The 22,626-nt window shown below is 51.6% G+C and overlaps 1 protein-coding gene across 1 annotated transcript in view; it reads left to right on the forward strand.

The window, feature by feature from the left end:
• Window positions 1-429: 429 nt before the first annotated feature.
• The window catches only part of Slc22a3 (solute carrier family 22 member 3), a 57,340-nt gene continuing 35,143 nt past the window's right edge, over window positions 430-22,626 (forward strand). Inside the window, exon 1 of the mRNA XM_048354401.1 lies at window positions 430-960. Within this exon, the coding sequence (XP_048210358.1) occupies window positions 514-960 (447 nt within the window). The 5' untranslated portion in view covers window positions 430-513. The remainder of the gene's footprint in view (window positions 961-22,626) is intronic.

A 22,626-nucleotide genomic window follows, 5' to 3' on the forward strand; every position in this document is an offset into this window, starting at 1 on the left:
CTCGGGGGCCCGCGCCGCTTCTGCCCTGGGGACAAGCGCTGGGGATCCCCGCCCCCCCCTCCCCCACGGCTCCGCGCGACCCGCGGCCGAGCTCATCCCTCGTCCCCACCGGCTAGACGCGGATCCGAGGAGCCCGGGTCGCGGCTGGGTGATCCCGGCGCCCTGGAGCCCTGGAGCCCGACCCGGAGCGGCTGGCAGAGGCCGGAGGGAGCCGCGCGCCGGGATGGGGGCTGTGCCCGTCCCCCCCGCCCCCCGCCGGGGCCCCCGTAGCCCCCCGCGCGCGCGGGACCCGCCGGGGAGCCCGGGCCGGCGGGGAGGCGGGCGCCGCGGGCTCGGGCCCCGCGCCAGGGCGAGGCGGGGGCGGGCGCGGCGCCAGGGCGGGCGAGGCGGGCTCAGCTCGGCCGCCGGCGGAGCCCGCGGGTCACTCGGCGGCGGCGGCGGCGGGCGGGCGGCCGGGCGCGCTCGCAGGGGGGCGCGGGCCGGGCCGGGCCGGGCGCGGGCCGGGCGCGCACGATGCCCTCGTTCGAGCAGACTCTGCAGCGGGCCGGCGAGTTCGGGCGCTTCCAGCGGCGCGTGTTCCTGCTGCTGTGCCTCACGGGCGTCACGTTCGCCTTCCTCTTCGTCGGCGTGGTCTTCCTGGGCAGCCAGCCCGACCGCTTCTGGTGCCGCGGGCCGAGCGCCGCCGCGCTGGCCGAGCGCTGCGCCTGGAGCGCCGAGGAGGAGTGGAACCGCACGGCGCCCGCGCGCCCCGGCCCCGCGCCCGCCGCCGCGCGCCGCGGCCTCGGCCGCTGCCAGCGCTACCTGCTGGAGGCCGCCGCGGGCGCCGACCCCGACGCCGACGCCGCCGGCTCGCTCAGCTGCGCCGACCCGCTGGCCGCCTTCCCCAACCGCTCCGCGCCCCTCGTGCCCTGCAGCGGCGGCTGGCGCTACGAGCAGACCCACGCCACCATCGTGAGCGAGGTGAGGGCGCGGCGTCGGTCCCCCGGGGGAGGGGGGCACGGGGTCCGTGACGCTCCCACGCGTGGACGCGCCTTGACTTCTGGGCTCCCGGGTGCCCCGAGTCGCCCTGATTCCAGGCCGGGCGGGCACTTTCCCGGCAGCCGGCTTCCCGGTGCCCCGCGCACCTGCCCCATCTCTGATGGAGATGGTGGGGTGACGGGTGGCAGGGATGTTGGCGGGTGTGGACCGACTTGAGGTCTCCAGGAGGTACAGGAGGGAGAGAATACAGCGGACGGGTGTTTGAAAGCAGACCAATTATTTTTCCCCCCACTGTCCAAAGGAATATCTGAAATCCAAGAGGACAGAGGTCGAGGCTCTCCTGGGGAAATGGTTTTGGTAAAGCTGTTGTGGGGCAAAGAGCAACAATCCGAGAGGCGTTGGGAAAGCCGGCTTCTCTGTGGGCTGTGTTCCTGGGCTCTGCTGTTAGCAAACCCCTGGCCCAGCCCAGGGGGCTCCGAGCCGTCCCCACTTCCTGTGCAAGTGATGGACCGGCAGGTCTCCACATTTTGTTGGGTGTCTTTGTTCTGTGCGTGCACCTGCTGGCTTGCTCGTGTCCCGCCGTGGGCTCTGATCATTACATCATGGCTCAGCTCAGAATTAGGTTCCACTGAGCTGGGCTCGCAGGGACGAGCCGTGACTCATGTTCAACCTGATCCCCAATCAAAGCTTCACCTCGGTCGAACAAAATGACTGCGCAGACTCAGGTGGACAAAGAAAGAAAACTTTGGTCATTATCTTAGTGTTTATGAGAAGCATGGGCTTTGAACTCGGAGCGTGCTGGGCAGGCAGCCGTGCTCCTGCCCTTTTTGGCTCTGGTTAGCTTTCAGATAGGCCCCCCCCCCCCCCGCCAGTTTTGTCCAGGGTGCTTGCGAGCTTCCCAACTTCTGCCCCCTCCCCACGTGGGTGGGATCCCAGCTTGAGCCACTGGCCTCAGCCCCATGGCAAGCCCTGGTTTCTGGAGTGGGAAGCCACTGTGGCAGACGAGCCCCTCTGCGGCCGTGGATGGTGGGATGCAGCTCCGTCTGGGAGGCTGGGCTGCTCTGTAAGGTCAGGCATAGGGCGGCATCAGCTCACTGCATGGAGCCCTGTGATCAACGTCGGAGAAATGCAACCCCGCGGCTGCCCGGATAGGCTCTGGCGTGTGCTTGGGTGCCCTTCATGCCTGCCTTACCCCCAGCCCGCGTTCTAAGCTGTGGTGGTCTCCTTAGGGACATCACCATGGAAACAGGCGGGATGGAACCTTGGTAAGAGGGGCTGCCGGCTCTGGTGCATCCCACGTGTAGTGCCCGCACAATGCCTGCTCCCACTCTCCTCGCTGGGCTGCTCATTTCCCACGGCAGCCTGGGGCGTGTGGACTCCTGATCTATAAAGACATTTAAAAACCAAGAACAAAGGCTGGGGTGGGGGGGGCTCTGTCAGAAGAACATCTGCCCATGCAGCAAGCACCAGACTCTGAGTGCAAATCCCAGAACCACTAGGAGAAGAAAAAGAAAGGAGGAGGAAGAACAAAACAATCCTTTAAAAGCAAAATGTAGCCAGGTACCAGTGGCTCACATCTGTCATCCTAGCTACTCAGGAGGCTGGGATCTGAGAATCACACTTTGAAGCCAGCCCAGATAGGAAAGTCCCTGAGACTCTTATCTCCAATAAACTACTCAGAAAAAGCCAGAAGGGGTGCTATGGCTCAAGTGGTAGAGTGCTAGCCCTGAGCACAGAGAAACTCTATCCCCAAGCCTCTGAGAAAGTCATATGAATCCGTCAATGAACGCCCTGGCAGGTTCTTAAGACATTTTCTGGGAAGCCAAGGTTTCATCAAGGTGGGTCAGGAAAGCCAACCTGGGGTGGGCTGTGAAGGTTGGAGGCTCCTAATACACAAAGAAGAATGGTGGAAGGTCAGGAGCTGGGGCCTGACACCATGTCTGGCTTGGCTGTGTGGCTTGCATACATTCCTTCACGTTTCTGGGCTTCGCTTGCTCATTTGCCGTTTGCCTTTACTGATCCACAGATGCCTACAGTTTACTGCCTAGAATGGTGATCAAGCATCCTCCAGATGCAGTCTTTTAAGCCACCTTCTGAACTATACTGAGGAGATTTCTTTTTTGAATCCTGAAGGGTTTTGTGCTTCTTTGGGCTTGTCTTTCATGTTTTTTCTCAGAAGAAGGGCCCCACCCTTATCCCCATCTTTTCAGGAAGTTCAGTCATCAAAATCACTCAGAATCTCACACAGAGCTCGGTGGCTACTGTTTTACTGCCTCTGGTTTTGGATACAGACAGATTCATTTTTTTGTTCTTAGAAATTCTATCGATGTGATGAGCCAAGCTGTAGTTCTGTCTTCAGCAAACGCCATGTGTTTTCATAGACCTGAGGTCTAAGGCATTGATCTTGCAAAGGGGGTACATTGGGAAAGATTAGAAAGTGGACAGGCTGCATGGATTCCAGAATGCCTTCATATGGCTATTGCACTCAATCCTTGCACTATCCTATGTGGTACCACAGTCCTGGCTTTCTAATCGTGACCAGAGGCTAGAGGGCCTGCTAGGCTCCTTTATTGGATTAGTTAGATGGAAAAACAGTGCCTTCTCCTTCAGAAAGCATGAGAGTCCTTGCAGATTCCAGGAGACAGGATTCTGACACCATTCACACTTCATAACCCATAGGAAACCTTGCTGGACCTCAGTGGCAATGTTCTGATTGTGGGCCTCTAGCTAACTGTACCATTTGGTTTTGTTTCCTGCTACTGGGAACCACAATCAGCCAGGAGATTGTGCCTTCATTCGGTGTGCATGGCTCTCTATCTTCTTCATGTGAATGATGCAAAAGGCCCTCTTCGCAGTTTACAACTGGAAATAATCCAAAGCAGCCGGGTCAGGAGTCAATGTCAAGTGCAGGGTTGTTTTAAGCACGTTTCTCCCACCCCACACCCTGTGTCTCCTCCTCGGGTGAAGGCAGGAGATTCCCATCCACACCGAACTCCCTTAGTACAGACTTTTCTAATATCCAAATCATTTTCTATTTTTTTATTTAATTTATTTATTAATTGAACACAAATTTTTTGACAAGGTGTTGTGCAAAAAGGGTACAGTGACATAGTAGGGCAGTGTGTACATTTCTTGTGATATCTTACACCCTGTTTTTCTTTCCCTTCTCTAGGTCAGGTAGACAAATATACAATACATAATGTATCAAGAACACATACAGTATCCACGTGGCCAAGCCCAAGAAAATTCACCTAGGGCTTTAAATGTAATGTCGATATTAGACAATATCTGAGCCTTAGACAAATCATGGCCTTATCCATCAAACACTGGGCAGAATAAACCATGATGTCATGCAGATAAGCAGACCAGAGCCCCTACCTGCCAAAGGCCCCATTTCACAGAATGGAGAGCAAGATCGATGTTAGGACTTTTTTTTTTTTTTTTATGTTTTCCGGTATTCCAGTAGGTCATTTAGAGCTCATCATGGGCTTCAGAGCGGTCTGTTACAAACAGACCGCATCACAGTTGCTTTTACCTTGTAGATCTGTTTTCTTCTGGAATAAAAGGAAGGTTAATTTGAAGGACACGGATGTTCTGTTGAAGAGAGTTCTGGCTGTTTTGTTCTCAGAATTCATTCCTATCCCTCATGTAACTCTGCCTAGCTTCCTGCACAGCCATTCCAAGACACAGGCCAACCTGATGGTCAGTTCACATTAGTGTCAACCTCAACCTGAAGATTTCCTAAGTCGTAAATTGCAACATTCAAGTTTCTGGGGAAGGGAGCTAGCTAGGCTCAAACTCTACTCTAGGTAGAGTCTAATTTGGTATGAACACTTTTAAAAGGACATACTTTGTATTGCTTTTATGTCTGGTGTTGTTTATGCCTTCCTTTTTGTTGCATTAATCTCTCCTCTATTATATGATTGCTTCAACTATCCAACTGTGGCATTGTTTGTTTCCCTAGTTCATTCATTTCTGCTCTTTATTACTTGTTCTAGTTGTGTGGGCTTACTAGCAGTATGCTGTCTCCAGTTTAAGTTGGAAACCTAGCTCTTTTTTTATAACTTGATTTTTAGTGTGAATATTGTAAAGCTGTGAATTTGCTTCTGTGAACTGCTTTGGCTGCACTTTGAGTCTTATAATGTAGATTTTCATTATCATTCACTTGTATTATTTTATATTATTGTTATTTTTTCTTCTTTGGCCTGTGATTTGTTTCACAGGCTTGTCATTAAGTTTCAGATGTCGGCTGATTCTTTTACCTTTTGTTGTTGGGTTCTTAACAAGTGTGGTGTAACTGGAGAATGTGGTCCTTATGATACTGATTCTTTGACTTTTATTGAAATTTGCTTTATGAGCTTATAATAAGTCAAGTTTTAGAGATGACCCATCCTTGCATGAGGAGATTGTGGTCATTAGCTTTTGGGTGTCAGGCTGTTCCAGGTTTCTCTCAGTTAATATTCGAAGCAACTTTTGTAATTCTTGACTTTCAAACATCCTGTGTCCTAACAGTTTAGTGATTTTTATAGAATACAGGCAATTTTACCTCTATCAAACATGCCTAGCTTCCTTAGATTGGTCATCTTTCTATCACTGCGACAAAATGGCTTCGACAATCACCTTATAAGGAGGAAAAGTTTATCTTGATCCACAGTTGCAGAGGTTTCGGTTCATGGGGATTTGGTTGGCTCATTCTGGGCCTTGTACAGGGAGTGCATCCCAATGAGTCACGTGACCAGGAAGCTGCTCACCTCATGGTAGCTGGAGCAGCAAGAGGAAGGGTTGGTCCAGGGCACAGCCTGATGACCTAAGCTTCCTTTCATTAGTCCTCCTGTACTGAAGGCTTCACTACCTCTCAGTCCTGCCACAGGCTGCTAGCTAAACCTTTAGTGCATCAATATTGGGAGGCCTGTAGGGTTGTACTTTCTTTAGGTAGCACTTTTTTCTTTTTCTTCCTTCCTTTCTATCTTTTTTTAACCTATCTGTTTCTCTCTCTTTCTTTCTCCTTTCTTTTCTTTTCCTTTTTTACCCCCTTTCTCCCTTTCTCTCTCTTTCTTTTGTGCCAGTACTGGAGCTTGAACTCAGCGACTTATACTTTTACTCAGCTTTTTTGCTCAAGGCTGGCACTATACCACCTGAGCCTCACCTCCATTTGCAGCTTTTTGCTAGTTAATTAGAGGCACGCATTTCACAGATTTGTCTGCCTGGGCTGGCTTTGAACCAAGAGCCTTGGATCTCAGTCTTCTGAGTAGCTAAGACTCAGGTATGACCCACCAGCATCTGGCTCATAACATTTCTTTTAACAAGTGCTTCACGTAGTCTCTTAATTTATAAACTTGGGTTTGTTGCACCATATTTTTTCTTCATTTTGTCATTTGAATGCTTTTACAATGTTATCCTTCTTTTAAAAAGGTTTCAAGATGCATCATATTCATAAATTGACATGTTTAACTGAAACCTCTATATACAGCTATTTAGAGATAATCCTTTTTTTTTTTTTTTTTTTTTTGGCCAGTCCTGGGGCTTGGACTCAGGGCTTGAGCACTGTCCCTGGCTTCTTCTTGCTCAAGGCTAGCACTCTGCCACTTGAGCCACAGCGCCACTTCTGGCCATTTTCTGTATATGTGGTGCTGGGGTATCGAACCAAGGGCCTCATGTATACAAGGAAAGCACTCTAGCCACTAGGCCATATCCCCAGCCCTAGAGATAATCCTTAACACTTGATTTTTATACTCTATTTTGTTCTTTCTTTGTTTGGAATTCAGATCCTTTATTTCAATTCTCTTAATGATTACTCTTGTAAGTTTCATCATGCCTTCTTAACAGACTAAATTTAACACTGAGAGCTTCCCACTTAACGATTACATGCCAAGAGGTCCTCACCTTAACTGTTTAAGAGCCCCAAACACCTCAGTTCAGCCACCACAACTGCTGCCTTACAGGTGTTAGTAGCCAGTATTCTGGGCCTGCCTTTACTATTATGTTTTCATGTGTTTGGGCTACATTTAGTCTTTTCTCATAGTACTGTAGTTTCTCTCTTCCTTTAAAGCAAAATTTTAAAAAGTTTCTTTAGTGTATATCAGTAGATGATACATATTTCAGATTTTGCTTGTATGGAAATACTTTGATTTCATTATTGCTGTCATGAAGCATTTGAACCCATCTTTCAGCCCTCCTGACATGAGCTTTAGGTTTATATTGAAGAATTGGGGCAACGGCATGTGGCCTGTTATTAGCAGTCTTGGTCAAAGTGCAGTCGTGATAAGCATGATCTTGGTCTTAGTTCTGCAAAGAAGCCTGGGAAATCCTCACTGCTCGAAGGGAGAGATGATCCGTGCAATGAGAGGATTGCTTCTGCTTGTGAGTGATCTCATCCTGAGGTGATCTGTCTGTGAGGTGATCTCATGCTAAGGTGATCTGTCTGTGGGGTGATCTCATGCTGAGGTGATCTGTCTGTGGGATGATCTCACACTGGAATGGTCTGTCTGTGGGGTGATCTCACACTGGAATGGTCTGTCTGTGGGGTGATCTGTCTCTAGGGTGATCTGTCCCTGACACGCTGCACTTACTAGACTTCAGGTTTAAGACAATGACTGGAGACTCTCAAGAGCCTTTTCCTGGTTCTTGAACAGGAAGTTTGAGAAAAGTAATTAAATTGCTCTTCTTGTCCTTGTGTCTTCAGCCTCCTGAAAGGTGAATTATACTGGTAAGGTATTTACCAGGTTTTAGAAAGTCACTTAAATAGTGAACATGCAGAGTGAAGCAAGTGTCTGACCTGAGGTAAAGGAGGCAGTGCAAACCACAGACAAGGAATCATGGCCTTTATTCTGTGTCCTGCCAGCCCGGGCGTGGAGTGAGTGTTGTACAGGAGAATCAGTCTCTCTAAGTGCCTGTTGTGCTATGAAGAGCTGTGACCTTTCTGCTGTGTTGCTCTCATTTTGCTTTTGAAGTCTGTTTTCAATCTGATTTTGGATCACAGGCAATCGTCTTTCTATAGATTGTATCTAGATAGTTTTGGGATGGTGGAAGGATTTCACTTCCTGCCTGGGTATGTGCGTGGACCTCGATTCTCCTGTTTTCATTCCCAGCTGGACTAGTAGGACAGGTGCACACATTATCATCCCAAGCTTCGTCCACTGAAAAAGAGTCTTGCAGACTTTTCTGCATGGGTTGGCCTGGAACCATCCTCCAATCAATCTCAGCCTCCCAAGTCATACCTGGTCCTACACTGGGAGTCTTTCATTTCTCGTTCACTTCTGTGTTTCTGCCTTTTCATTGTTAAACATTTGATACATGTTTACCCTTTATTTTGTGTCTGGTATGTACCGATGTCCTGGGGGTCCCAAGTCAAGTCTGTGTGTGTGTGTGTGTGTGTGTGTGTGTGTGTGTGTGTGTGTGTGTGTTGAACGTGAGCCCGTCCGTTGGTTGGGCTGGGAATCCTGTCTCTTCCAGGCTGGATTCACACTTGCTTCTTTGGGAGCAGAGCAGATGTGACCTGGAGCCCTGTCTCCCTTCTAGACTGTCAGGCTGGACTGAGAACAACTGAAGGGGTCATTCGTTTTTATTAGGAAATAAGGTTTACTGGGATACGAGATTTTCCCCAAATACCAGCCATTTAACAAAAGCTAAATATCTTGTTTTCCAATGTGAGTTTTTCCAACTATTCCTTTCCTCTGGTGACAAAGAAAGGCAGAATGGCCAAATAGGCTCCCGCAGTGCCATTTGTAGACCCAAGAACAAGGAGGAGTGTGCAGTAGGGAGCTGCCTTTCTCTGGCAGTGGGACCTTTGGATTCTCAAGCATAGTTCAGTGGAGATGACTCCACATTTGGTAGACGTGGGCACCGCAGGCACGGGGCTAGGTTGTGGGTACAAAGGTGGATGAGATTCTTTCTCTTGACTAGTTCAAGGCTGGGAAGACCAGACTGTCCTGAGATGACAACATGCTATAGGTGTGTAGTGGTGCATGTGGTAGATAGCTCCTACCCTCTGCTGGGGCTTAAGGCTGAGCCAGGACAGAAAGGACCTTGACCATGACCTCAGCCTCGCAGGTCAAGGAGGTATCCAAGATGAAACTATGAGGAAACAGACGTTCGGTTCTCCTGTGCTCTCACCTTCATCTCCCTTTTCCCTGTGGCCATCTGTTGAGAGCCCTGAGCCTTGGTTGGTGCGCATTCCTGGGTTCCACCCGCAGAGTTTGGAATTCGACATGAGGGCTGGGTTCAGTAATCTTCCTTCTTTACAGACATCTGGGCGCCCGTGCAGGTGGTCTGTGGACCTCACAGGGAGAAGGGCTGGGTGTTTCATCCCGAGGACAGTAATGGGAAGTACTTGTAACACCAGCTCAGTTCTGTCAAGTCCCCCCGCCCAACAGACTGGGGGCGGGGGAGGGAGCCTCCCTTTATCTCCCTGGAGGAGTCAGAAATGGATGAAATGCTGCTGCTGTTTGCTTCCTGAAAGCCGTGAGCTTCCCAGACCTGTGACACGGGCAGCAAATCGTGGAACTGATTGGGGTGGAGAGAGCGCACAGCCAAACTACGCTCCTGGTGTAGGAATCCTGGTGAGCCCTAGAGCAGGTTGGACAGTCAGGATGCTGCACCACCACAGGGGCTGTCCAACGGAGGTGGCAGCCAGGGCTACGCTTGGTGTCTGTGGGCTAAAGAGTCACGACAGGAGCATCTTCACATGGAAAGGACACGTGTTCTCTTGGGTCAGATGGGTCTGAGCCTAAATCCCAGCCATCCCCCTGACACGTCACAGAAGCTGCCTGCCCCCCGCCCTCTCCTCCCCTCCAGAGCAGGTGTAATACCTGCCTTCGTAGTGCTCCAGTTTGTGTGTGCTATGCACCTGCCAAGGTGGCTGGCCATTGGCGTGGCTCAAAACAATTGCTTCCTGTGTCCAGATGGGAGCCAGGAAGAAGAGCAGAGAGGGAACAGGATCGGGGTGGGGCTCACCCTGGAATTGGCCAAGCATAAAAAGTCACTAGTAAATTTGTCTTTTAAAAAAAAATCCATCGATGGGGGGCTGGGAAATATGGCCTAGTGGCAAGAGTGCTCGCCTCGTATACATGAAGCCCTAGGTTCTATTCCTCAGCATCACATATACAGAAAAGGCCAGAAGTGGCGCTGTGGCTCAAGCGGTAGAGTGCTAGCCTTGAGCGCAAAGAGGCTCAGGGACAGCACACAGGCCCTGAGTTCAAGCCCCACAACCACCACTACCACCAACAAAAAGCCACTGACCACAAATTTGCCCCTGAAGTTGGGAATCCAGTACTTTTCCTGCCGAACACAGACTGGGTCATAGTCTCAGGTTTCCTTGGACTTTGCTGCCTACTTACCTGATGGCTTATTGTTTGTGGTGTATTATGTGTGGGCGACCCCCACATCCCACAGAGAGCTGGGGCAGACAGCGGCCCCCTACTGCCCACACTGCCCCTAGTAAACACTCGTGATGGAATTCATGAGTGAAAAAGAAAGGGACAGAGTGCTTAAGACCACCGTGAACCACATCGTCACGGACTGACCGCCTTTCTCCCCTCAGGGGCCACTTCTTTATCACCCACAAGGCCACGCCCTCTGTCCCCACCCCCTACCCCCATGAGCAGGAATGAAAGGGCTGAACTGCTGGAGACGTGGCTTCTGATGATGATGATGCCAGTCCCAGGGCCCGAACGCGGGGCATAGATGCTGTCTCTGAGCTTTTTTTTTTTTTTTGCTCAAGGATAGCACAGGTCCACTTCCAGCTCTGGGGGATTCGTTGGAGATAGGAATCGCATGGCTTTTCCTTCTGGGGCTGGCTTTGAGCTGTGATCCCGAGTAGCTAGGATTACAGGCGTGAGCCACCGCAGCCGGCTGGGAGGGCCTTGGTTTTCCGAGGCTGACATTCCTTGTGCCCGGGGCTGCCCCTGCTGTCCTCAGAGGCTGGTGTCATCAGCTGAGAGGTGGGGGGGGGGAGGCGGGGAGGAGGGCTGGGGCCTGCAGGGCCTTGGCCTCCGAGACGGCAGAGAAAGAGAGAGAGCCGAGGCAGCCTAACCTCCGCGACCAAATGAAACTTTTCCAACATTCTTCTGGGGATGTTTTCCTTTCTTTCTGAACTCATAACCAAGAAAGGAGTTTCTTTCCACTCGGTGAGGAAAAGGCAAGTCCCTTAGCGTTCTTGGTGAGGTATTTTCCGAAGAAGAGACATGTGAACGAGTCAGGTGATGGCCCGTGCCCTTTCATCTGGGCCAGAGCTCGGAAATGCCGCTTCTAAGGGACCGCTGCCGCTTGCCCATCTCTGTCAGTCATAAAATAAAATCGTGATGATGAAGACACATCGCAAGGAGTGGCGTTGAAGGGCTTATGAGGAGTTAAACCGACGTGTATATTGAAGTTCTCGTGAATACACCGTGCAGTGCTTTGAATTATGGGTGGTATCCCCCCGATTCCACACAGGACTCGAGGGGCAAGGCAGACTCCGTGCCTCAGCTCTAAAAATAGATCCCAGGAGGGGAAACCAGAAGTTCAGGCCGGACTGTAGAGGCCGTGGTCAACTTGTTTCTAGAACCCCAGATGCCAGGTTTTGCCGCGGGGGGCGGGGGGGGAGGTGCCGTGGGTGCCAGCCTCCCGGCTCCCCTGACTGGCACCCCAGCTTCTCGTCTCTGTCACCGTGCAGCGGAGTCGGAACTCAGGTCCCCACTCTACTGCATCCCCGGAGCCTGCTCGCAGGGTTTTCTGTCTGGGCGTGTGGGTAGATGTCTGAGGATGGAGCTGGAAGGAGCCGCCGGTTCTCCCTTGTGTCAGCGCTTTGTGATTGCTTGCTGGGCCACACGTGGTGTTGACCAGAACGAGAGACTCGACTCTCGGGGTGACGCGCGCACGCTGCCCCCCAAACGTCTGTCCACAGCCGGACGTCAGGACCCCAGCTGCCGCTTCTGCCCGGAAGCCGGTCCCCTGAGACTCGCTCTTGGGCAGAGGAGATCGGGATGACGTGTGGCTCTGGCTTCCCGTGGCGATCGTGATGGATGGCACGGGGCGGTGGAGACGGTCGCATGGACGCGCGAACTCGAGCTTCGCAAGTCCATCCGCGTTCCCACACTCGGACCTCTGTGAGCTGAGTGTTAACACCTGCGCAGCGCACGCCGCTCGGGCGGGGCCCATGCACACCTGAAAGTCACCCTGCTACGTGTGGGGGTGAAATCGATGACCTTTCTTTTGAGGATTTTTATTGCTCACGCGTGTTGTGTTTATTTATAGTGAAATCTAAAAATATAAGTGTGGGACGCTGTGTTTCTTGTTCAGGGGTGAAATTTGGGGACGTCAGATGATGTGGGAACTGAGCTGCAAACATGAGGGGGGGTGGGCGGCAATCACTGCTCCTGTGCAAGAAGACAGCGGCCCCGCCCCCCGGGGACACACACACACGCGCGCACACACACATGCACACACACACGGTCGCAGCAGTCTGTCCTTCTGCATGTTGAGGCACAGATGCTTGGATTCTGCGACTCCCCGGTGCAGAGATCACAGTCCGCTCGTGGACGGCAGCGGTTGCGGGGTGGGCGGCGTGGAGTCTAGCCCTCGCTCGTGGACGGCAGCGGTTGCGGGGTGGGTGGCGTGGAGTCTGGCCCTCGCCGCCGCCGTTTCTGGGCATCCTGACGCTGGGTTGTATTTTTGCCTCACCGATGTCGAGACAAGCTGGGGGCGAGGGTAGTCTGTTGTAAAGTGCCATGAATGTGGTGCTGGTGTCCGAAATGAGGCACCCAGGTAAGGCCGTGGTCACCCAGCGATGCACGGGCGCCGGCCTTGGGAGCTTAGCCATTCGGTGTCTTCCTGGCGGGAGAGAAGAAACCGAAGAAGCCGGCCCTGACTCGGGATCACAGGAACACCGGGTTTGATGTGTCAGTTGATAAATGCAAGGCGTCTTGATCAGTGATTGATCTGTCATCCTCCCCGCCCTCTAACCCGATCCTGGTATGTGTTTGGTTAAACTGCCCGTTAATTGTTCAAGGGAGTTGTGCCACTCGCGTCCGTCCCTGGGTGCAGCGTGCTTGCTGATGGCACGCATGGCCTGTGCTCAGGGCCCATGCTTCCATGTATCTTTCTATTTTAGACCTAACTTCCGCACACGAGAGAAAACACATGCCTTTTGTCTCCCTGAGCCAGACGTGCTTCATTTAATATCACTTTCCAGGTCCATCCATTCCCCTGCAAATGACATCGTATTAGGGTATGGTGTTTATACCTGGACCTCACTCTTCCTCCTTTTTAATGCTTCCTGTGCAGCTAAGATAACAGAGGTCATGAAGCTCAGCTTGCCATTGGTTGAGATGGTGGTCTCACCAACTTCTGCCCAGGCTGGCTTTGAACCTCAGTCCGAGTAGCGAGGATTATAGGTGCGAACCGCACCAGCTAGATAAAAGTTTCGGATGTTGTCTTTCGGGACTGAAAGCCCCAGTGCTCATGTGCTAAGTGGGCAGGGGCAGTAAGGCTTCCCGAGAGAAGGCAGGACCGAGAGAAGGAGTTGGCACGCAGCAAGCACTGGGCAGTGCACTCGGGGTGTGTGAACGTCCCCCCCTCCTCCCGCTCCGGTGTCTCAAGTCTCAGGTGCCTTATCCCTGTGGCGTATCCCCGTGTGCGCACTGGAGGGCTCCGATTTCACCCTGCCCCTGCCAACTGGAAGCACGAGGTGACAGACAGTTCAAGATGAAAGGCCACATGTGTGTCTGCTGCCCGGGGGGAGGGGGACACTGTACGGCAAAGCCTCCAAGCCATAAACAGAAGGACCTGGGGGCCAAGAGCTCCCACGCTGTGGGGAAAAGGGGAGGTGACAAAATCAGAGACATTTAATAGTGGTGGGTTTCAAAAGCGATTCTCTGCAGAAAGTCTGCCGAGAAACTGACATGGCTGGCTCCCAAGTGAGTTTTCAAAGCAAATACTCAGAGAACAGTCTCATGAAACTCAGCCACAGGATTCGATATGCAGGGTGGAGGAGAAAGGTCACTTGGTAATAATAAAGTTAATTTTGTGTCCGCTTTTTCAAAATAAAGAAATATATTTCGGGCTGGGAATTTGGCCTAGTGGCAAGAGCGCTCGCCTCGTATACATGAAGCCCCGGGTTCCATTCTTCAGCACCACATATATAGAAAAAGCCAGAAGTGGCGCTGTGGCTCAAGGGGTAGAGTATTAGCCTTGAGCAAGAAGCCAAGGACAGTGCTCAGGCCCCGAGTTCAAGCCCCAAGGCTGGCATAAGAGAAAGAAAGTAATATATGTCTTGCTAGGTGCTGCAAGCAGCTCACACCTATATACCTGCAATCCTAGCTACTTGGGAGGCTGAGATCTGAAGATCATGGTTCAAAGCCAGCCTATGCAGACAAATCCAGGAGATTCTTATCTCCAATTAACCATCCAAAAAACCAAGTGGAGCTGTGGCTCAAAAAGCTTAGGGACCGCACAGGCTCTCAGTTTAAGCTACAATATCAGCACGAGAGAGAGGTGGGGGGGCGGGAAAGAAAAAAGGGAAAGAAAAGAAAAGAAGGACATTTCCAATCCTAAGTGTAAGAAACTGCCCCACGAGCCTTCCTCTTGGGCCCGCTGATCTCTGTGTGTGCCGGGTCTCAGTGGCCGAGTGATTGTGTGCCAGTCTCTGTGGTCCGCCTCCTAGAAGGGTGACTGCCTAGTAGGTATGTGTGTAGGTAGGACTCGGAACCCTTTCGATTTGAAACCATTCTAGTCCGAGGTATTATAACAGCAAGACTGCCATTGACTGGGTTAATTAACTCTGTGGACAATTAGATCACTGCAGTTGACTGTTGCGGAGAAAGGATTGTTTTGCCAAGAAGACCCGAAGGGGTTTCAGCTTAGAGCTGGGGCGGTGCGGTGTGGTGTGCCCGGAGCGCAGATCATGGGTGTGGTGCCCGCCAAGGGCTTCCCCGAGATCCGCTCACCTGGGTGCCTGACGAGGAGCCACTGCTGATCAGGCCCCAGGAAAGGAACCCAGGGGGCGGGGGGGGGGGGGCGGGGGGAGGGTGCCGAGAGGCGGAGGAGGGCCGCCGAGGGCAGAGGCTCGTTCCCTCCCTCGCCTGTGACGTGAGGGGCGCGGGGAGGGGCTGGGCCCCACGCCCTGCATCACTGCACGGGGCACCTGCGGAATCCAGATGTGCTCAGGGCCCCACGCCACGCGCTGCAAGCCAGACAGGGGTTGCTGGGGCAGCCAGGGGCAGGCCGGAGCCGGGAGAACCTGCAGACTGCGTGAGCAGGGTGGGCGGGCGGGCTGGGGCGGGAGGAGGGTGGGCCCGGGCGGGAGGCCGGGTCGCCCCTGGACCACCCCGTGCGCAGGCAGCGAAGGTCCCCAGAGCCCGCCTGTCTCCTGCAGCTCCATGACCTCCCCGGGCACTCGGGGGCTGCCTCTGCCCCGCTGGCAGGACCTGCTGGACGTGGCACGCCTGTCAGAATGGGGGGGGGGGGTGTACAGGTCCTTGATGAGCCGCTGTCACCACCTGAGTCCCCCGGGAGCCTGGGAGAGCAGCCAGCGCCCTGGCTCTGCGAGGAGGAGGACTTGGCCCCTAGGGCCGGTGTGGACGTCAGGCCCCGGGGAGCGGGCTGAGTCATCTGCCGGCCTGGGGGGGGGGGGGGCACCGTGCCCGCGGAACACACACCCCTCCCCCCCCCACCGTGCCCGAGCAGTATTCCCTGCACCTGCCTTTCGGAGTTGGACGCCGTCTCAGCCCCCACGAGAGGACCGGGCAGGACCGGCACCCGAGAGCGGACCCGAAGGGAAGGGGAGAGGCGGAGAGAAGCCACACACCGGCCGCACCTCCTCCCAGAAGCAGCTCCCTCTTCCTGCAGACCCAACCGTCTGCCTGCCCAAGAAGACGCGTGGCACAGCCGTCCCCTCTCCACCCTCCGTGGGCCTCGGCGGCGGCCTCCGCCCAGCCAGGCCCCTGGCGCGCGGAGTCAGCCTGCCCCCCTCGGCCCGCTCGGCTGGCGAGCGTGCGCAGTCGTGTGGCGCTCGCGATCCGTGTCTGCGTCCGTTGTCTCATGGCAGCCTTTGTAAATGAGGCACTCAGCCTAGCACAGGCACGGCACGCTGTCTCCACGGTGCTTGAGCTACCATCCCGGGAGATGTAAATCCCACCCCCTTTCACACGGAAGGAAAAACCTGCAGCTGGGGCGTGGTTCGAGTGGTGGAGTGCTTGTCTAACTAGCAAGCCTGAGGCCAATCCCTAGGGTGGGAGACAAAAAAAGAAGGAAGGGAGGGAGGGAGGGAGGGAGGGAGGGAGGGGAAGAAGAGAAAGAGACCTGAATAAAGAGTAACCAAGGTAGTTATAGTAACATGTCCAAGATCCTTGATAGGATTTTCATCTCCACCTTTGGATATTTCAAAATATAAATAACTTTACATGCGACTCTTTGGGATTTTTTCCCCTGTATTTCGATATTAGCACTTAAAAGCTTACTGGAAATTCCAACATTGTATGTCAAATTGCAACACAATCAATTTCAAGTATAAACGTTTGCCAGGCACTAGTGTCCCATTTCTTTAATGCTAGCGACTTAGGAGGCGGAGATCTGTGGACTATAGTTCAAAGCCAGCCCGGGCAGGAAAGTCCGTGGGACTCTTATCTCCAATTAACCACAGGAAAAGCTAGAAGTGGAGCTATGGCTCAAGTGGTAGAGCACCAGGCTTGAGTGAAAAAGCTCGGGGATAGTGCCCCAGCCCTAAGGTCAAGCCCCCGTACCGGTACAAGAACAACGCCTTTCCTAAAGAAAAATGGTAACAAATACACATTCGCGATCACTTCCAACGAGAAAAAGTGTTTTGTCTTATCTAGATTTTCTTCAAAACCATCATCCGTCAAGCTGAACTTCTGCTTACTCTCCGGATGTAACGGACCACAGCAATGTTCAGTAACTGAAGACGATTCTTGACGCTTGCTCACAAGTTCTGAGGGTCAGGAGCTCAGGGCCGCTGCACACAGTCTCCCGCTGCCGCTCACGCTTCCTCGCAGCGGGGCTGCGCACGCTCCGCACAGACGCCATCTCACGCACAGGCCAGAGTTGCGTCAGTGTTCTGCGGCCTGGAATTAGCAGTTACCTTCCACCCTCCGTGTGGGCTTCGGGAGACTTGCAAGCCCTTCCCAGCTCTGAGGGACAAAAGGAGTCAGACTGCCCGCAGATGGGAGGGGCAAGGTTCTGCAAGAGCCTTGAGGTACACTGGGAGGCGAGGGGGCCGGGGTTCTCTAGTCCATTAAAAAAGTAATTTTCCTACATATATGGGCAGCCACATGAATGTCTTCGCCTGACAACTCCTTCCCTCTAAAAGCTAATCACAGAGTGTCAAGCCATCTGTGTTAGAAGCAGACATCTTTATTATTATTATTATTATTATTATTATTTATTGCTGGTCCTGGGGCTTGAACTCAGGGCCTATATGCTATCCCTGAACCTCTCCGTGCTCTGGGCTAGCACTCTACCATGTGAGCCACAGCTCCACCTCTGGCATTTTTCTGAGTAGTTTATTGGAGATAAGAGTCTCACAGACTTTCCTGCCCAGGCTGGCTCTGAACTGTGATCCTCAGATCTCAGCCTCCTTAGTAGTTAGGATGACAGGCGTGAGCCACCGGTGCCCAATACCAGACATCTTTTGGGAACAAGAGTTATGCATCGTGGTCTTAAAATTACATTTGCCTTGCAAAATGTAAACCTGCCTGATTATTGAAGGCTACTGGCCGACTGGCTATACTCACCGGGTGAGTTCAGAATGAAATCCTCGCAGATTTTCTCCTTTGCTTTAATCCCTCTGAGTCCTCATATTGAAAACCACGTGTGTGATAAAGGTCCTGAGCAGCGAGTATTTCCCTCCACAACCTTGCACCCTAATGGAGATGTAATCGTGGGTCCCCTGACAAGAAATTAGTGTTTCCCCTGAGTTGACAGAATAAGCATACATCTCAATCATGGGACAGACCAGGCGTCTCCTAACCTGCTCCCACCCGACCCAAAGAGGTTTCGACAGTGCCGAGTGAAGGAAGTTGCAAGAAACAAGGCAGTTGCACGTGTGGAACTAACCATGTGGAGTCTGGTGGTGAAGATTCACCTGTACTTTGGACCACCCACCTCTAAACTTTCCAGTCGTGACAGGATGGTTCTCGCAAAGCTATGGCTGCCCCGGGAGACTTCCGTCAGGCATGCTCTAGTCCCGGGGCTCTCCCGGGCTTCCTTGAAGTTCTCTGTCATAAATAAACCCCGGCCAAAACAATTCTAGGATGAAATGTTTCCTCACATGGCTTTTCCTGATTCCATTCAGTGGAAAATGTTCTAACAACAGTTCTATTGTCATGCCCCACTTACTCTCCAGGACACACTGCCAGAAGAACAGCAAACAAAGTCAAGACCCACACGGCACAGAGAAAGGACAGTGTGCCCAGATCCTGGAGCTTTGGCTCATACATTTGGGTTTCTTTGAATTGGCTCACCGCTTTAACCTTGAGGCAATTTGTCAATCAGTTCCAACAATAGCTTGTGGCTTTCTTGTTGGCTCATTAAACATTGTGCTTCTCCTCTAAAGCTTTTCATCGGGTGTGTTTGTCGTCTCATAGTAATCATTTGAGCCCTCCAAGAATACCAGCGTTTGCGTCTGATACCACTTTTATGTCCACAGAATCAGAAAATATCAGAACAAGAAATCTCTGAGTTGTTTGGTCCTCTCTCTCTCTCTCTCTCTCTCGGTGGGAGAAGGTTCTAGAAGGAGTCTAGCAAGCCGTGTCAAGTCAGAAATATACTTGTGAAATTAGAACACAGCTCCGAAGTACTTATGTAGAATCCAATCGTTTTTTAAAAGCTTTCAAAGGAAAGACCCGTGTGCAGCGGGGTAATAGCAAGTATTTTGATTCTAGACACAAAAGTTTCACCTTCTGGGAAAGTCAATTTTATTTATGTGGCCCCGGCAGTGGCGTTTCATCGGCTCAGCTGCCTGTGTCCTAAGAGGGTGTTCTTGTTAGAAAATGTTGGCTTTGGCAAGGTTTAAAAGGCGCACATGTTGCCCCATGTTCTGACGGGATGACGAAAACCACTGACCGACAGCCGCTCCTTCCAAGTAGAGAAAAAGGAAGCCGGGGACTGACACCAGGGCAGATGTGCTGGGTCCCCTTCTCCACACGAAGGTCGGGTGGCCATAGCAGGCGTGAGGAAATCCCCAGCCCCCCCAGGATGGTGGATTTCGGGGAGAGATGGGAACGGGGGAGGTCCAGAGCCAGCCAGGGGGTGGGGGGATCTTCCGGTCATACCCCCGTCCAGGGTCAGGGACAGGAACGCCCTCCTCTTACCTTCCTCCCAGGGAGTACTCACACTTACTGAAGGATTACTACTCAGTTTTCAACAAACAAACGACTTTTCACTGCTTTTCCTCGTTGCTTCACTTTCTCATACCAACCTGTGTCAAATAAGGTATCCGAACTTTGCATTCTATTATTAGTAGTAGTAGTTTTCATTCTCATTATGTCGCTAAGGATTGGCCCTATGTGTCTTGTTTTGCTTTTTAATACCTGGAGTTATTGAACACTTGGCCCAGTTGTGTGCTGGTGTATGCTTTGAGAGACAAACTAGTCCCCTGGGATAATTGCAGAGACAGAAAACAGTGAGGAGCTTTGACTCATGTTTGGAATTTGCCCCCTTCCCCCCTGACTGGTGTCTATCATGTTTTCCCTACTAGTTGCTGCAGTGCAGATAAATGCATCTGAAATGGCTATGCTGAACATGTCACCAGTTTTTATTTTTACCATCACCTAGTCTGACCTGCTTTCTTTCCAAAATGTTGAGTCATTTCTATGCACTTAGCATAGTCTTTACTGCACCTGATTCCCTCCGGGCCTTTGTTCCAGGCGGTTATTACACACTGGAACCACTACCAATTACAAGAAAAAGTTGCAATCACTGTTGCTAATATATATATAGGTTTTATATCTTATTTTTGAAAAACTAGAGTTAAATATTCTGGAGAAAAAAAATTATGGATAGCATTCAAGCACACTTATTTTAGTAGGTCTGTGTCTTTTACAAAAAGAATCTGTATTCTGCATAATTTGATTATACAATATTTTATAATATGTCGGAATATGAGGTTTATGAAACAACTGGAATGATTTCGTTTGAAGTATAAATTTGACCGCAGTACAAGATTCTTACAGACTTAGCATTTCCTTTTAAAAAGTGAGACTCTTGATGTGTTTGTATAAATTACGTTGGAGGAATGCCACATAATCCCATATCTAAAATAAAGATTCATTTAAGAACTGTGGTTATACATAGAATGTATTAAATGCAGCCATTTATGGTAGTAGTATGGAAGAGAGATTCACAAACTCACAAATCATATGAGAATTTATGAAGCAGTGATAGACTATAACTTCATCTTTACAAAACATATACACAAGAATAAACACACGGACAAAAAGCTTAACAGAATGTACGCCGCAGCGCGGGGTTGCGGATGGTGATAATGACTTCACAGTCACCATGTTAAATTTCTTTGAAAATTAAATGATGGAAACATACTTCTGAAAATAATTTATTTTTCCAGCTTTTGAATCTGAAAGTGTAATGTTATAGTAAATCCACAGTTTTTTTTTTGTTTTTTTTTTTGTTTGTTTCTTTTTTGGCCAGTCCTGGGCCTTGGACTCAGGACCTGAGCACTGTCCCTGGCTTCTTTTTGCTCAAGGCTAGCACTCTGCCACTTGAGCCACAGTGCCACTTCTGGCCGTTTTCTATATATGTGGTGCTGGGGAATCGAACCCAGGGCTTCATGTATAGGAGGCAGGCACTCTTGCCACTAGGCCATATCCCCAGCCCAAATCCAAGTTTTTGACCCAAAACATGAAAACCTGTAGTCTAGGAAGTAAAAAGTTCATTTTAGACACACACGCACACACACACACACACACACACACACGCTCGCGCGCGCATACACGGGGCTTCGTTGGGAAGTTCAGGGCTGCGTGTGTTTGGTTTCTAGCGTTGAAGGATGGCACCCGAGGGTGGGTGCTTCCAGGCGGGCTCTCTCCAGACAAGGGGCCTTGGAGAGTGACGTTATGAGGCAAAAAGGCATGTTCCAGAAAGAACAGGAGGAAGCCAGGAAGGTAAAGCTCGTTCGGATATGATGACGAGGAGTCCTGGGGAAAATGTGTCAAGACACGATGGGAAGGGCTGGGAAATACACACAAAGACTCCAATTTCATTCTGTACGAGGGGGAGCTAGGAAGCGATCCGTCCTAACTGCGATGAGAGTGATTGCCTTTCCGAAAGAGAAAAAGCTACGTTGCTCTCCAGCACCACAGGAAGGCTCTGCCGCTGCAAGCCCATAGTTATGTCCTGCCAGTTGGCCACAGTCAGCTCTGACTGTGCTCTGGGTAAGCGTGGGTGTGCCTCAGTGGGGCACACGGACCTGGCCCCGCCCACGTGGCTGAGTGTCGAACCCCCTCCCCCGCCTCCCCGGTCCCCCCAGCCTATCCACCCAGCTCCCTGCGCCTCCAGTGCTGGGTTTGGGGTCTTAGCTTTCTGTGCCTTTCTCTTCGGCTCTTAGCCAGATCCTGTTTTCTAGCTTGTGTTTATTTATTGTTTTTCTGACACTGCCCTTTGTCTTCCTTCAGTGAACCCTAATGGGGATGGTGGGGGTGGGGGGTGGGCGGGGGGAGGGAGTTGAAAAGATAAGTCTTTGGTGCTGCAGGTGTTCCTGGCTTGATTCTCACAGCACTCTAGAGATGTGGTGCTCTTGTTGTGGGTCGCTTTATCTTTTGATTTTCATTTGGGCGTTGTCCCTGAGCTCTTCAGCTCAAGGCTAGCGCCCTTCCACTTGAGCCACAGCCCCACTTCCAGTTTTCTGATGGTTAATTGGAGATAAGAGTCTCTGGGCCTTTCCTGCCCCGGTTGGCTTTGAACCAAGATCTTCAGATCTCTGCCTCCTGAGTAGCATCCTGCGGTCAGGTTGCCTTTAAGCCTTGTCTTCATTCTAATAAAAGGCCTCTCCCCACTTTCTTCCTCTTCCTCGGCCCTCTGGCTTCGGAAGGCTCCTGTGCGGGCCTCTCTCCTGGACGCTGTGTACCCCATCCTTGGCCCTCCCTGGGGAGCAGACACCGAGCCCTGGTCACACCTTCCCATGGTGTGTGTTCCTGGAGCTATCACGGTGTTAGGGTTCAGGCCCGACCCAGTGGGACTTGACTTTCTCCTAACCACATCTGCAAAGATGATTTCCAAAAAAGACTACATTCTGAGATTCCAGGTGACAAGACTTTATTTTTTGAAGGACACTACTCAACCGAATAAAATGTGCCGCAGTTAATTATACCGCAGAAGACATTAAAATAATTGATAGCATCTGCCTATCTGTTGTATATACAACTGGATTCTAAGTTAATTGGTCTGGAGTGGCACTCAGATATTTTATTTTTTCAGTTGCCCTAAGTAGTTCCAATGAGTGGCCACTGTCGAGAAACTCTCTTAACGATCATTGGTCATGTTGTTTATTAGGGTCCTCTTCGGGGCACTGGTCACCATGCAGTTAGCAATGCCCATTGGGCTTTACATAGTCTTGAGAATATCACGCAGGACACAGAGCTCAGAGTGGCAGAGCCAGGAGCTCCCGGTCTTCCAACTCTGGGCAGCATGCCCGTGCCATGC

This window comes from Perognathus longimembris, chromosome 9, assembly GCF_023159225.1.
Source record: "Perognathus longimembris pacificus isolate PPM17 chromosome 9, ASM2315922v1, whole genome shotgun sequence".
In the NCBI taxonomy this organism is placed as follows: Eukaryota; Metazoa; Chordata; class Mammalia; order Rodentia; family Heteromyidae; genus Perognathus; species Perognathus longimembris.